This window comes from Vicugna pacos, chromosome 25, assembly GCF_048564905.1.
Source record: "Vicugna pacos chromosome 25, VicPac4, whole genome shotgun sequence".
In the NCBI taxonomy this organism is placed as follows: Eukaryota; Metazoa; Chordata; class Mammalia; order Artiodactyla; family Camelidae; genus Vicugna; species Vicugna pacos.
In genome coordinates, this window is record NC_133011.1 from 38,501,978 (window position 1) to 38,518,055 (window position 16,078).

Below are 16,078 nucleotides of genomic sequence, written 5' to 3' on the forward strand. Positions count from 1 at the left end.
CACTGGCCCACCAGGGTGGACAGGAAGCCTTCCGAGCCAAGCACCACACCCAGGGGACAAGCGCAGTCGCAAGCTCCCACCTCACTCCAGGGCTGGGGGCTCATGGGAAGGTCGGAGCACCCAGGGCCACACCCATGCTGCCCGCTGCCCGCCCTTCAGCACCCCAAAACCAGGTCTGGCTATGCCTGTAGGAGAGCGGGTGGCCTCCCCAGGACTATCAGGCGGGCCCCACCCCACCCCATCATTCAGGCCCACGACCAAGCCCAGCCCAGGGCACGGCCACGTCGGGGTCTGCCTGCATCTCTGACTGGCCCAGGCTTGCTCTGCACAGACCCCCCACTAGAAGGTCTGCTGGGGCCTCTGTTGGTGGCATCTGGGGCCTCTGCTTGTCCCCACGAGGCTGAGTCCTGCTGTCCACTCTGCAGCCCTCAAGAGGGAGGTGGTCCTGCTTCTGGCTTCATCCTCAGTCTTCCCAGCAGCTCCCCAGGAAGGGGTGGGGAAGGGTCCAGCAGGACTCAGCTCTGAGCTGTGGGCGGAGCCGCTGCATGCAGACAGCAGGGGAAGGGCGCTCCTGACGAGGTTCAGAGGTGTCTTGAGGAGGAGGACGAGGAGCAGGCGGAGCGGGCAGGAGGAGGCGCTGCAGGCGGCAGGAGTGAGCCAGCCCTGCCCCGGAGTCAGAGGCACTGTGCCACCCGCGTCTTCTTCACCAGGTACAGACCCTTCTGAAAAGGTGGGCCCTGGAGGTGGGCCCACGGGCTCCGAGGGGATCAGCCTGCCCTAGGAAGCTAAGAGCCTCCAGATAGCGCTCGGGCCTGGCCTGGTCTGGGGGCTGCGACCCGGGGAGAGGGGCCCCCACAATGAGGGGGTCAGAGGGAGGGTGCGGTCACCCCTACTCCCTCCCCTACACCCAAGATAGGGCACACAGCGGGCAGGGAGCTGAGCTGAGCTGGGCTGGTGACGGCTTTCCACGAGCAGTCCAGCGGTTCACCTGCACCTCAGCTCCTGTGGGTTTCTGGAGGCTGGTGGCCGCACTGTCACATGGGACAACCCCAGATGCCCCCAAGCCCGGGCCAGGGCCGACCTGACTCAGCCTCAGCTCCTGCACTCCCTGGTTTTGAGCCTCCATGCCCCCATCTAGATGCCAAGGGGCCTCCGCTCTCCCCTAATCTTGCTCTCGGCGGTCATGCGCTGGAAGCCCCTTGCAGGCGGTGAAGGGGCCACTTACTTGGCAGCAGCTCTGCGGCCTGGCCCTCGCCCGGGGGGCCCGGGACTGCGAAGGTCTCGGCCACCATGCGCTCGACGGGCGTGAGCACAGGGCCAGGGGCCCGGGGCCGCTCGGCCAGCTTCCGGCGCACCACGCCGCGCAGGTCCCGCCACTTGTGCTTGACGTCGCCCAGGTCCCGGCGGCAGTAGCCCAGTGCGTTCACCGCCTGCAGGATGCGGCTCCACACGCGATGCTTCCGGGCGGGCGGGCCCCGCAGCGCCCCGAACAGCAGCGGGTAGTGGCGCGTGACCCTCTGCACCAGCACCTCTGTCTCCTGGGGGCTGAAGTTGGGCTTCCGGGTCTTGGTGCGGGAGTGGGAGCTCGGCCGCAGGGGCACGCAGCCCGGCCCGGACAGCAGGGCCGCCATGGCCGGCTCGGGGCTGGAGCTCCGCTGGCATGTGGCTTGGCTGCTTCTGGACCCTGGAAAGGCACCAGAGGCTGAGTGGGCAGCAGATGGGACGGGCCATGGAGAGCAGGGAACCCCCAGAATCCTGGTCCCAGGCCCCCACTGCTCCCTGGAGAGGGTACAGTGGCCCCAGCCCAACGTCCATCACCCTAGAAACACCCACATCAGGGGGCAGTGGGGTCCTGGCTCCTGGCTACTCTGGTCCCCAGGTGCCCACCCCTCCGCCGGGCCCCTACACGGTTGCAGCAGGTCAGCCCTCTCCACCTCCCCACCGGGAGACGATCCCTTCCTGATCGTCCAGGAGCAGGACTGAGTGACCATCTGTAGACACCGGGGCATCCATCTGGAGTGTACAAAGCATTTTGCATACACCGCCCCAAGACAGCCAGCCAGAGGTGGAGGTGGGGGTCCTGCAAGAGGTGCTGTGAAGGGGTGACGGGGCGGCCCCACTGGAGCTGCCCAGGCTGAGGAGCGGGATCCCGTGGGAGCGAGGACAAGCCTGCCAGCGTCACGGCCCAACCCTGTCCAGTCGCCCTCCTAGGGCAGGGGGGCGGCTGGGCTGCCCGCCAGGGAACAGCACATGCCTGGACCTCAGAAGCTCCACGGCACCCAGGCTGAGAGGCGAGAGGCTTATTCACAGCCGCGGGGCCCCTGGTGAGGCAACAGCTCAGCCGGGGAACAGGTAGAGAGGCTGGGTGGGTGAGCCCTGGGGTCCTGGCCGGGAGCTGACTGTTGGCAAGTGGCTCTGGGGACCAGGAGCCACTCTTCTAGGCCAGAGGGTGGTGAGTTCCTGCTCGGGCGCCCAGGGCGCTCAGGAGAAGCCATATGGCCGCAGGGTGTGGGCACCGGGCTGGTGGGGCGGAGGCTCTCACGTGGAAGGAACAGCAGGGACAACGGCTCGTCCTGCACAGCCCTGTCCCCACCACCCACGTTTCCTGAGAAGTGGCTGACGTGGTGAATCAGCAGCAGGATCGGCACTCCACGGTGGTGCCACGTCCAGCGCCCTCCGCTGGGGCACCCACTGCAGTCTGACGCCCCCCAGACAGCTGGTCCTCACCCTGGGGAGCCCCTGGCTGAGGAGGAAGGCCCAGGGCAGGGGCACACAGGCCAGCGCTCCTCAGTGAGGAGAAGGGGCGGGCCAACCTCTGGCCTGGGTCTCCCTTGCCCGGCCTTCCTGAGGGGCTGGGGAGACACTCAGACCCCAGAAGCCGCCCCAGCCCCACACCGGGGGGAGGGGCAGGTGGCCTGACAGATGGCGTGGGTACCCACCGATGGCGTCTCCTTGCTCTGACACCATGGAGGCCAAGTCCTTGATGATCTGGTTCACATCCAGCAGGTCGCTCTGTGGAAACAAGATAGCAGACATTAGACACCTGGGGTCGGCAGGTACAGAGGTCAAGGGCACGGCCAGCAAGAGTGCTGAGAACCAAGGACCAGAAACGAGCCAGGGTCACCCCACAAGTCAGAGGTAAGGCTAGGGTCTGAAATACTGTCTTCTGACTCCAAGACCAAACCCCACGCTGAGCATCCTGGGGTCATGAGCTCCCTCCCTGGGTACAGAGGACCCAGAGCCGGCCCCCAAGAAGGCTGCAGACCAGAGCAGCGCTGTGTCCCCAACACTGTCCTGCAGGCCTGACTAGAGGAGGGGAGAGGCTGTCCGGAGCAGAGCCCTCAGTCTGCACCCCTACAGGCCCATCGGGCCTGGAGATACCTCACTCCCCTTCCCTCCTGGGACTCCTTGACCTTTTCCTCTCTGAACACCGAGCACTGAGCAGGGGCCAGCACACTGGGGTGGGTGACTGGTGAGGGGTGGATGGATGGCAGCCCCACTGCTGTCTGAACACTGAGTAACTGTGAAGCTAGTGAACGTGCTAAGGAGCAGAAGCTGGATCCAGAGGCCCTGGGGACCCCCCACTCGCACACCACACTGGCGTCTTGCCTCCTCCAAACTGCCCACCCCCATCTTCACTCTACTTGCCCAGCAAAATAGCAGTGATGCTCATGAGGGACATGGCCACCCCACTCACAGATCACACGCCTGGGTCTGGGCTGTGGGCACATCACACGTGGCTGCCTTCACACCTGGTAGCACCCGAGGGGCAGCCAGAGCACCCACCTGGCAGCGGGGGCTGTGGGGCTCCAGAAGATGTGTTACCTCTGCGACCTCTCAGAGAGGCAGGGCTGGGGCTGGCACCAGGGCCCACTGCCTAAAGCCCCCTCCCTTCCTGACTGCCACCCTGCGGGGACGGCTCCGACAGCCAGCCAGGTGGCCCTGGGCAAAGAACCTTGGAGCAGGTTCCCCCACCCACCACTGAGCAGATCCACACCGCCTCCCTCAGCGCCCTGCACGTGGCCTGGGTCGAGCCAGGAGGGAGGCTCCCTCACGCCTGTGAGACGGCGGGTGGGGTGCACCCTGCCCCAGCGCCCTCCACCCTGCAGCCCATCGGGAGCCTGGACTGATTTCCACAAGGGTCACTTCACCCCACTGCAAAATGTTACAGGGAGATTCATTTTCTTTTTAGGAGTGTTCTGGGAAATGAAGCAATTAGCGTGATCTTAAACCGACATGTACTATCAATTTCAATTCAATTACTGGGCTCACTCACGGCCCAGGCGGGCGGCTCTCTGCGGGAACAGGGCCCACGGCCGGGAAGGTGGTGATGGGGGTGGGGCCTTGAGTGGGTGCTGGGTGGCCTCAGCCTGAGGCCCATTTCTGGGATTCCTGTCCCCACAAGCCTTCCCTGGGTGAGGCCACTGGTAGGGAGGCCAAGCTGAGGCTCCACCCGAAGGGCGAGACATCAAGGTCACAGACGCCAGGCCTTGGGCAGACAGGCCCCACCTCCTCCAACTTCCAGATTGAGGCCGGTCAAGCTGAGCACTGGCCAGCCACACACCCACCCTGACTCCGGCCACTGTGCAGGTCCGGGCCTACCGTGGACAGAAGCCTCTCACACGGGGCTTGCCGAGAGTGGGCGCACTGCTGGTGCCCCTTCCCACACAGGGCAGGCAGGGAATTCGAGTCACCAGAGGTTAAGGCTGGTCAGTGCTGGCACCAACATCCACGCTGCCTGGCCCCCCCGACCCTGGGCACCCCCTGACCCTGGGCTCCCCCGGGAGCCACAATGCCGTGCACCCCAGGGAGGTCATGTCTGCAGCCGGCGCTGACACTGACGGGCTTAACACGTGCGCGCTGTTCCCCTTCCCGCGGGCACACAGACACAGCCTCGGCGAAGGGGGGAGGGAGGGAGTTGCTGAGCAGGGGCCATGAGCCCAGTGCCCCTGGGGGCCCGAGACCCCCGGCTGCCTGCTGGGGTAGGGTGGGTGCAGGAGCCGCTGGACGTCACTGTGGCCTGGCCTTGGTGGGGACACATGGCTACTGCAGTAGGTGTTTCTGGTCTGGAGCAGCACTGACCCCAATAACCCAGGACAGCTTGGGATGGAACACGAGGCCCCCAGTCCAGCTCACACTCCGGGCTTTCAGGGGAGGCCCCCGGGGAGACGCAGCGGCCAAGGCAATTCTCCAACTGCTGCAAACACACTGGTGTGTGGCTGCCGACCAGCTTTACAAACTGCTTCCCCCGCCAGCGCCTGGCTCCTCCCCAGTGATGCTTCTGTAGGAAGCAGCCCTCCGAACACAGTCAGGGCTGTGGCCGAGGACGGCCGCCAGGAGCCATTGCTGGCCTGACATCTCGGGCTGGGGGTGTCCACCCAGGGCCTGGCTGCCCTCCCAGCACACAGCAGCGCCTGCCAGGATGAACAGAGAGTGTCGGGAGTGGGACAGACAGAGCCAGGTGGGCCGCAGCGGATGCTGTCCACTTCCGGCTGGCCCAGCAAAGCGGTGACCAGGATCGGCAACGACTCAGTCCAGCTGCCTGAGCTGAGAGACTCGGACGCCCCTCGTGCCCTGGCTCCCAGAGCACTGGGTACACAGTGAAGCAGCACAGAGGAGGCAGGCCCTTACGTGGGTGACCCACCCTGGACGGCGCTCCAAGGGCACCCCCGTCCTAGCTTCCGAAAGCTCCCCTCAGGGCTGCCCCCAGGTCTCCGCTCACTGACCTCTCGGGAGTTCACATAACCTTTGACACGGACCCCATTCTTCACTTCCAGCCTCCCCCTTTTTAAGATGCCTGAGACTCTGACCACTGACCTTCACCGACCTCTCTGCAGATGGTTCAGCTGACTTCCAGGAGCAAGGCCAGCCCCACGCCCCCAGCTGACCATCCTGAGGCCCTGCTTCGCCCGGGGACCCGTGACCACGAGTTGCTCAGTGGTGAACAGATCTCCCTGGTCTGGAACAGACACTCAGGCTGGGCGCCTGGAACCCGGCCCCAACTCCACACACTGCGTTCCAGGAAACATTTTCTGCAGGGGCCCTTTCCCCGTGTGATGAAAGCAAGACTCACCAGGACCAGGCCAAACCCAGGGCCGAGCTCCCGTCCGGTGCCTCACACACGATGAGCCGAACCGCTCATCCCACTGACCAGACAGGACAAAAGGCGAGGTGACCAAATCTGAGCTCAGCCCCCACCCTCACCCTGGGCCCCCTGCAGACAGCCCAAGCCAGTGCCCTTTCGGCCCATTTCTTCCAGTTTTGTTTGCTCTGCAGAAGAGAACCCATGTCCCCGATTCTCAAGCTGCTAGGACAGCTTACGTCACAGTGGTCTCCTTACTCAAGAGCCCCCCACCTCCTGAAACAAGCCCTTGGAATAAAGACTCTCTCTGCCCCAAAAGCAAGGGAGCTGTGTTGGGAGAACAAGGGCCGTGAGGGTGTCCCAGGGCCCCACATGCTCCAGCTGGTCTCCGCCAGGTCTGGTGGCTGGCGGAGTGAGGGCTGGAGGAGGACGATGCTGCTGGGCGCCAGGCTGACACACGGACTTTTGTGGGGCCTAACCCTGACCTCTGGCCACCACGAGGGTGTCAGCAGGGGGCGCCCTCCACCCAGAGCAGACAAGAAGTAGGTGGCAAGCCTGGGGCGGCAAACCCCTCCTGGACCCTCAGACAGCAGCTGCCTGTGATCTCAGGGAACGGACCAGACTGGCTCGGAGGGGCTGCTCAGACCATGGGGACCCCAGGATTCCAGCTCCCAGCCAGATCATCAGCCTGTGGGCTCACAGCCTCTGGCCTGGGGCAGGGAGCCCCACCCAGACTTTCCTAGTAGAGAGAGCAGGCGTGGCCTTGGATGTGGGGTGGGGGAATGTGCGGTACCCACCCCCAGCCCCTGGCCACCTGCCCGTGAACGAGTTTCTGGGCTTGTGCCTCCTCCTCCAAGATCCCTCACGGATGCTGGGACTGGGCTGTGGGGAGACTTGATGGGCCGGGGGCGGGAGGGGCCGGGGGAGGGGGCGCAGAGGGCAGCCTCATTAGCAGGGACAGTGGGCAGAGGAGGAGTGTCTGGGTGCAGGCAACAGCGTGGCCAGGTGTCCTTCTGGTCACCACGCTGGGCATCGAGGCCGGCCTCGGCTCCTGATGGAGGATGCCAAGGGCAGGTGGGGCTTAGGTCCCAGCTCTTCTGGGGGGCTGCACCAGAGACCTGGATCCCACCAGGAGCCAGGGTGGGGACCAAGCTCCGGGCAGAAGTCCAGGCCTTAGTCCCAGGGTGCAGGCTGCAGGCCAGGCTGGTCACTGGGAGGGTGGAGGGGCTGAGAGCCCAGAAGCCCCCCAGAGCTGCCCTGGGATGGAGCTCCCAGGGGCGTCGAGCAGCCCCAGCTGTGGTGCATGAGGGCGGCAGGCATTGGGAGCCGTGTGCCCAGGCGTGGGCACCAGAGAGCGGAGAGACTATAAAAACACCTTCAGTTACTAAATGTTTAAATCATGCAATTATTTTCCTGATTGCTTCTAAAACTAGAACTCATTAAAAGCGCTCACGGAATCTTCTTTCTCTCCTCTACTGGCACTGCAGAATAGCAGCCCTGCGCAAGACACCATAAGCCTCGGTGTGTGTGTGCGCGTGTGCGTCTGCGTTCCCCCCACTTCGAAGAACGGAGGGAAAGAAAGCACCACTGTGCTTTTCTCTATCGTGCAGTCTCTTCTCAAGCTCAGGACCTCGGCAGCCGTCCTCCCACAGAGATGACTCCTCCAGTTCGCGGAACAGCCAAACTTCATCTACTGATGTGTTCACATATTTAGAGCTAAGTATTAACCATAACCACCTCCCCTCTGCATTCCAGCTGCAGGACGCCAGCTGCGGAGAGGGTGGCTGGGACCCGACAGGCTCTGCTCAGCCTGGAGGCCCTTCCTGGCCCCTCCTCACCCCAGCCTCTTCCTTCCCGACCTGCCAGGTAGCCATGGTAACAGGGCAGCTGAGCGCGCACCTGGGTCAGGTGACACACCAGCTCAGGAAGGGAGCGGAGCGCCAGGCCTCACAGGTGAGATCAGGTGAGTCAGGCTGGCGCAGACACGGCCGCCCAGGCCGGTGGGCAGATGCAGCTGGGCAGTGCCAGGCAAGCCCCCTACGTGCTGGCAGCGGCTGGGGGCACGTGCCCATCTCGTTCCACCTCCCCCCAAACCCCTGGGGTGGGCCCTGCCCTGCCCTGCCCTGCCCTGCCCTCCAGGAAGGAAGAGCACACCTCACCCAGGGCTCAGTGGCTGCCCGTGGCTGAATGGAGCTGGGCCTCACGGGCTGGCTCCTGGGCTCCGCCACCGACAGCCTCGTGGGGCGACCTCAGTGACCTGCCATACCCTCACCTCAGGAAGAGGCAGGTGTCAGAGCACCGCCGTCAGAACAGCCCTGCTCTCGAGTCAGGCAGCCTGGGCTCGAGGCCCAGCTCCGCCACAGCCAAGTGATGCGACTCCTCTGAGACGCCACTGCATCTCTGATAAAACTGGAACATGGGGGCGCTCCCTCTCACAGGGCTGCTGTGGGGGCGGATGAGAAGACGCACACAAACAAAGGCGGCAGAGCCCTTTTCTCAAAACACAAGTCTGCGGAGTCCCAACACGTGCCGCTTGTGGTCCATTCACCTGCCATCCCCCAGTGCCCCCCACCCATCCCCACACCCCCACCATCCCTCCATCCGTCCGTCCCCCCCACCATCTGTTTGTCCTAGAGACAGTCACTGAGTGCCCTCTGGGGTGCTAGGAACACTGCAGTGACTAAAACAAAAATCCCTGCCTCCGGAGGGGTTACATTCTCCTGGAGGAAGAGAAGCAACAAGATAACTAATTAAACAGCATGCTAGACGACACAGTGGGGAAACTGAAATTTTAGGCCGCAGAGGTCCCGGGAGGCCGTGGACCCAGAGCTGGCAGGAGGGAAAGCAGGGCAGCGGGAGCGCAGGGAGCACGTGGTGCCCGGCAGAGCTGAGGGGCAGCCTTGCAGCGACGAAAGAGGGGTCAGCTGTGAGCATCTGAAGCCAGACACAGCTGGGGGGACCCCGGGCAAGCCAGCGGCCAGGGGGAGAACATGGGCTCTGAGGGCGGCCTTGTCCCTGGGGAAGGAAGCAACGGAGGCCTCGCCTCCCGCCCCTGGGGAGGACGGGTCTCCCAGGAAGGGGGCCTCGCTGGAGTGTCGTGTGGACCGGCAGGCACCCTTCCTGCCCCTCCAGAGAGGCCACCCCCTGTCACCCAGCCCAGGTCGGCCTGCAGCCCCAGGGGGTCGCCGCAGTGGCACCCAGGGGCGCTCCACTTTCCAGCCTGCCAGGCACCCTGCCGCCCACTGGCTGAGGGCCCCGCCCTTTTGGCCACCCCATGGGGCCACGAGACAGACTCACAGAGGGGCCCTGAGACCATGAGGGGTGCGAGGGGGCGAAGCCAGGGGAGCTGGCTCTGCCCAGGCCGGCCACGGCCTTGCTGTGTGCCCGAAGGGACCCCAGCTTCTTCCTGGGGCCCCACGTGCTCAGCTGCAGAAGGAATAGGGTGGAGGGTACACGGCCAGTGGATGTGGGCAGTGGGCACCCTGCCCTGCGGGCCAGACTCTCAGGGGAGGGCCAAGGCCGAGGAGGAGGTGGGGCCGGTTGGCGGCACCTGAACCGGCCCTGGCACAGCTGGGATGGACGGAGAGACCGCCGAGGGCAGCAGACAGGCCTAGGGACAGAGCTGCCAGTGCCTGGTCACCCAGTGGTCCATGGTGGGGAGGGCAGCACCTCCTGGACACGACTTAACTGGGGGCGCGGACCACTCCTGATGCTGCATCCATGCTGCCCTTCCCACCCGCACCCAGCCTCACGCCGCTGCTCAAACCCGACTAAAGCTCCCGTTCTCGGCAGCGGGAAGGACATGGGCTTTCCCTCCTCTCTGCTCCAGAAGGGCTCCTAGGAGTGCGGGGGCCCTGTGGGCCTGGCCCACCTGGGACCTGTGTCAGGGAACTGCCCTCGGCTGGGAGGCCAGAGACCAGCCACCTCAAATAGGGGAGAAGGAGCCCAGAAAGGAGCGCCAGGCTCGGCGGAGGGGGCCGGTGCCACGAGCACCCCGTCAGGGGGACCTGCCCACAGGCCCGGGTCCTGCACGCGCGGAGCTCACCTCTGCCCGGCACAGTCCCCCTGACACGCCTCACCCGGTGGAGCCAGGGCTGCCTGCAGTGCTAGGATCAGGGTTCAGACCCCGAGAGGCCAGCCATGTGCCCTGCCCGGCGGGAAGTGGGTGCCACGCCGTGGCTCCACGTGAGTGCGTCCTGGGGCTGCGTGCTCCCCCTCATGACTGGCCACTCTGCCCTCTGCAGTCTCCCTGCTCCTCCGGCTGGAGGGGGTGTCTAGAGGGGTCTCCTGCACCCTGGGAGCCTGCAGGCCAAGTACTGCCATCCTCGGGGCAGGGAGCCAGCTCCTGAAACACCAGGGACACAGCCCTCCGTCACCTGGGCCGCCTCTGCAGCTCCAGGCAGATAGCAGGGGAGGCCAGCAGCCAGCAACGTCCAGACCCGGGAGGGCTTCCAGGAGGCAGCAGCCATGGCAGCAGCAGGTGAGGCTCATTCTGGGCATCTCGAGAGCAAGGGGGTGGTATCGTGGGGCAATGGGGATGGGGGCAGGGGCCATCTCAGGGGTCCAGGCCAGGGGAGGGACATGGGATGTCATGCCTACAAGTGGGAAGCCCCGCAAGGGTCTGAAAGGACACTCTGTGCTCAGAGAGGACAGGCTGCCCAGGGAGGCTGGGTGGAGGTGTTCATACCTTCATCTGGAACCTAACTGGGCAGGTTAGGTGGGCCCACTGAGCCTGGGAAGCGCCCAGAATCACAGGCTGGGGCACCCCTCGGTCTCCTGCCCACTCACCGCCTGATCCCTTGCCAGCAAGCCAAGTTGCCCGTTGGCCCCTGAGAGCACCTCATGGGCCATCTGAAATGTCAGGGCCTCGAGAGGATGGCCACCCCTCATCCAGCCCATTTCCCAGATGAAACAACTGAGGTGGGTGGTGGGTTCAAGGTCACCCAGCCAGTTAGGAGAGAGCTGGGCCTGAAGCCAGAACAAGGCACCCTAGTCTGGTACTTTGTTTTGTCCAGTAAGATGAGTCAGGAGGGGGTAGGGGGAAGGGACGGGGACACCGAGTGGACCCATCAGCCCTGCACCCTCAGCACGGGGCTGTGCGGGGCCCAGCACGCACCCCACAAACGCCCATCACCGGCCAGGAAGCAGGAAGGAGAGAGAAGTACGAGGGAATCAGACACGACTCACCTGTCGCTGTGACTTTAATGCCACTTTTGGGGCCTCGGTCTCCCCCTCTGTCCACTCCCCCCACCCCACAGTAGGCAAGTCCTTGAGGGCAGACCAGGGCCTCAAAGGGGCTCCCCGGGACCCCATGTCTCACCCGGTGACACTCTGAATGCATATATCCACACAAGTCCAAAAGGCCTCTGGGCATGTGGGGGACAGTAGGGAGAATGAGACGGGGGGTGCGGTGGGGAACAGTGACGTGTTTCCACATGGAAACACTGCCACTGGCCCAGGTGAGAAACATGTGTCTCCCTGGGGCTGTTCCCAGCCCCCTCCCCAGAACACCTGCCCACTCACCGCAGCCCAGCCCCCGCAGGCCCTGCAGCTCTGGACCCACAACCCCCGAAACCTGAGCAGCCAGGCTCAGGCTGTCCCCGGAGGAACCTGGGGATGCCCACCAGCCCTCGGACTGGGTTTCTGCTGCTGTCACTTGCACGAGCTCCTGGCTGGGCGCCGGTGCCCCTCCCACACCAGTCCTGTTTGAGATGCCTGGTTACCAGGACAGCTGCAAACCTGGGGGAGGGCTTTTTAAAGGCTAATGACAGTTTGCATTTGTTTTTCCCATTTCCAAAGATTGTAAGAGGGAGGGAGGGAGGCGCAGTGCTCACGGCAGGCTGCCTCCCAAGACCATGATGCTGACTCCGGCTCCCACGCCACCGCCCTCTGGCCGGCACCTGCCCGCCCACATCACCCCACACTGCAGATGAAACAGGTGAACAGTGAGGCTGGCCTCGGGTCCTGCCCACGGCCCCCCACAAACCCCCAGCCCGCTGAGGGCCACAGACAAGACTGAATTCAGGCTGGCCCCGTGTTAACCGAGGTCCTAGGTCGGCGCAGAGCCCTGCCCCTCTCTTGCCAGCCCAGGCTCCTCCACCTCAGCTGAGCTAACCCCGGCAGAGCCGCCCTCCCCCGCCGCCCCACCTGCATTCACCGCTCACACGAGGACCAGGACGAGCTGGCAGTGCCTGGGTCTCAGTTCCTCCGAACCCCATCCTGAAGGCCTCTGTACCCGCAGAGCTGTGCGTCTGGCACCTCCCTCAGCCTGTCAGCTGCAGCAGGCTGTCCCAGGCCCCCGCCAGACCCCCAGCACACCCTCAGAGCTGAGCCCCCGGCCTCTCCTGGGGGCTCCCCTGGCCCCCCGCGCCTCGCACCCAGGCAGTCACGAGCAGCCGCTCACCCACCACGCACTCGGCCAGGCCCGGGCGAGCCCGCGCGGTTCTCGGGGGCCCTTCCTGAGAGGGTTTTGGTTCTCGAGCTGAAGGCAGATGCGGGTCCCTCTGCCTCCAGGGCCTCCCAGCCCCCGGGTCACTGGGGCAACATCTCCTGATCTGTTCTCGACTTTCCAGGGAAAGCAGGTCTCCCGTGCCCTCTCTGTGTGTCTGGTCCTGCTCTGGACCATCTCAGCAACAGGAGGGGCCTCCTGCCAGGGCCGGCCAGACGGCCGCCTTCCTCTCTGGGGAGCGAGGTTGGGTGTGAGGAGAGCGGGGGCTCTGCTGAGGCAGAGTCCTCTGACAGGGGCTGGGGAAACAAGCCCTCCCCACCCCCAGGCCCCAGGGGTAAAGCGGTGGGATGCCACCTCCTCACAGGGCTTCAAGAGTCCAGGACCTGCTGGTCAGAGCCACGGCGAGCCAGGGACTCGGTTCACCATCTCGCCAGTTCCCTGATCCTCTAAGAGCAGCTGCTTTTAGGGGACTTTGTTCCAGAAACCCAGCCCCTGGGAGCTTCGGGCGATGAGACAGAGGCACAGAGAGAGGAGGGACACCTGCCTCCCCGGAGGCTCAGGCCCACCGCCCACAGCCACACCCGGGGGCAGGACCCCAACACCCACAGAGCTAGCACGTCTCCACCGGGCGGCCCACCTGCTACAACCTGCGGGCACTTCCAGCGTCAGGAGCGAGAGGCCACTCGCACACTCACTCACCGGCTCGCACACTCACCCGCACCCCTGCTCCCACACCTACACGGCCACCCACGTGCTCACACACACATTCATGCACCCAGCTCAAGGGACTGCAGGCCGCTGGCCGGAGTCACAGACTGTCCGCGGCCAGAGGAGCATTTGGCGGGACGTGTTGCACACGCGCAAGCTTGAGAAGAACAAAGAGCAAGCAGCCCTCACCCAGGCCCCCTCCCCACCCCCGCGCCTCCAACAACATCGCCACCTGCTGGCAGACCGCTTAATTACAGGTTCAGTCTCCTGGCAGTTCATTCCACCACTCAAAACACATCTAATGGGAACTGCCCAAGGTGCTGAACGGCCTCATCAGCGAAACAGCCTCCCGGAAATCCAGGTGTGCAGAGAAGGAAGTGGCCGGGGGATTCCAGGCCAGAGGGCTGAGCCCTGTTAGGAAAATGCCAGGTGGTGGGCATGAGACACAGAGTGCAACCGTCGGGGTCCCTGGACTCTGCTCTCCCCCCCTGGTGGCCAGATGGCCAAGGGGAGGCCGACAGCTCAGGCAAGGCCCTAGGAGCCCAGCTCCAGCCCCCCCAGCCTCAGACGGGGGACGGGTCACGGCCTACTGGTCAGCCTGCAGGGCTGACCGAGCCACCACTCAGAGAGCCAACAGCCACACAGCCAGGAGTCCGAGCACACCGGGCGCCCTCACACACACGCACACACACTGGCACACACCCACAGCCACCCTCACCTCGATCTGCAGGACTGCCTCCTCGCGCAGCCGGATGGCCTCCAGGTCCTCCTCGGTGATCTCCGGAAGCAGCACCTGCTCCTGGCCCTGCCACACGCTGTCGCCCCCATTAAAGATCTTCTCGTCCTCGGCGAGCTCGGCAAGAGGGGTCTGGGAGCTCTGCTGAAGACACGGACCTATGGTTGCCTGAACACAGCTCACCGCCACCAGGAGGGGCTGCATCTTCCTCCGGGCTCCCAGCAGGCAGCTTCAGCCGTGGCTCAGGCACCCAGGAGCCCCATCCCCGGCCCGGACTCTACAGCCCTGAAAGGGTGGGGGCCTGGGACCTCCACCCTGTCACTGGGGGACATCCCCACGGGGCCATGGGGAGCTGGGGCTGCTATGAATGGTGCACAGGGACCAGGGATGGGCAGATGCCAGGCCCCTGCCCTTCAGCTCACGTGCCCACCTCTAGCCATCCCAGGCCTGGCTGCGGGGACCCCACATCCACTTCCCAAGCTAGGGCCACATGGAAGGCCCTGCAGAGCACAGCTGCCATGTTCCCAGCTCTTGGGGGTCACCAGCCTCTTTTGAGAACCCCCAGAAAATGCCCCTACATGCACAAACACAAACCCCAGCTTCTCATCTGGGGGCTGTGAACTCCCCAAAAGCCCATCCTAGAGCGGGTTACAGACTGGGGAGCAGCTGCCAGGCAAGGGCTGTGGAAACCGAGCCATGGATGTCACAAGGCAGGACACAATCCTCCACCACCACCCCGCCCCCAGCTGGGGCGGGACCACGGGGAAGGGAAGCCTGAGGGGGGTTTTCAAGTTGTTTCATTCTTTACTCATTTTTTCAACTTACCAAAATTTAAAGTTCAGTAGTGGCATCTCCCCTGAATAAGCCCTATTCGCTCCCTCATGGGACAGTCTGGGTACAAGCGAGCTGACACCCTTCTGAGGGTCCAGGTCCGAGTTGGGTGCGGGGTGCCTGTGGGGGGCTGCACTGACCCCGGCCCCCTCCAGAGGTGAGCAGGACATGGGGACAGGCCCCCCCAGAGCCGTGACTTCACACACACAACACATTCAAGTTAACCACAAATGTGCAACAACAAAGCCACTGATCTGCACGCCCTCCCCCTCCTCCCGCCAGGCAGCAGGTGACGGCCCCCACACTGCCCCCTCCCAGTCGGGGCGTTTCCTCATGCTGAGTCTGTGTGCACGATCACAGGTGCGTGACCGTGTGTGTTACCACGTGTACATGTATGAGATGACAGGGGCAACGGGAGGGCAGCCCGGCAGCTAGTGCTTCCCACCTCCTGCGTGTCCCTGACGCTCCCGAAAACCTCGTAGGGAGCAGCCAGGAGCCCGTATCACAGACGTGAAGCCGGGACTCCGGGCTCCCACGCAGCCCAGAGGAGCTCCAGGGCGGGAGCCCCAAGCCAGGAGAGAGGACAGTGCCTGGGCAGCGCTGACCATAGTGCCCCCCTCCCAGCCCAGGGGCAGTGCTGTCCTAGAGGCAGAGGTCAGTGCTGGGCACACAGCTGGCGGGCACCCGCAAGTCTAGAACTCCCTTCAGCCCCTCCTACAGTGTCGGGCAACGGGACGGGGCTGAACACAGGGCTGGCATCATCCACAGGACCACCCTCTGCTGGCTCCACATCCCGGGACTCGGCATCAGTCCCCCTGGAGGCGGCTGCAGAGGCCATGACCTGCCTCTCTTCTGCTTTCCTCTTTGTCCCCGGCCCCTGATGTTTGCCTGCGAGGAAGACTAGCTTCCAACCTTCCTGTGCCGCTCAGGCCACAGGGCCACACTGATGCCAGCAGAAGTGACACGTGGGACTCGGGGTGGAAGGGGGGCCTCCAGGTCCCCCCGGCTGGGGCTGTCTCATGGGTGGCAGCTCCAGGACCACGCTTGTTCTTCCAGCAGACCCTGCCTCCTGTGGGCCCGCCACAACCCAGCTCTGGCCCCGCCGTGCCCCCAGGAGGTGCCCCTTGGGTCAGCAGGAGGAGGGCACACATCCACGTTCTGTCCTGCATGTCAGGCCCACAACGGCCCTCCCGGGCCAGGTCTGGGGATGGAGCAGACAGAGCGGGAGAGCCCCGGGCAGACACACTCACCTGCGCGTCGAAAGCAACGAACA

At 64.7% G+C, this 16,078-nt stretch overlaps 1 protein-coding gene across 7 annotated transcripts in view; it reads right to left on the reverse strand.

The window, feature by feature from the left end:
• Positions 1-16,078, reverse strand: part of TSNARE1 (t-SNARE domain containing 1) — an 86,262-nt gene that overhangs the window by 6,324 nt on the left and 63,860 nt on the right. For 5 of the 7 annotated variants that reach the window (XM_072949829.1, XM_072949825.1, XM_072949830.1 and 2 more), the window contains 3 exons: positions 13,957-14,118; positions 2,940-3,012; positions 1,226-1,684 (listed from right to left, as the gene is read on the reverse strand). In XM_072949829.1, coding sequence (XP_072805930.1) covers positions 1,226-1,684; positions 2,940-3,012; positions 13,957-14,118 — 694 coding nt within the window. The remainder of the gene's footprint in view (positions 1-1,225; positions 1,685-2,939; positions 3,013-13,956; positions 14,119-16,078) is intronic. The other 2 variants (XM_072949828.1, XM_072949832.1) reach the window with 1 other exon arrangement.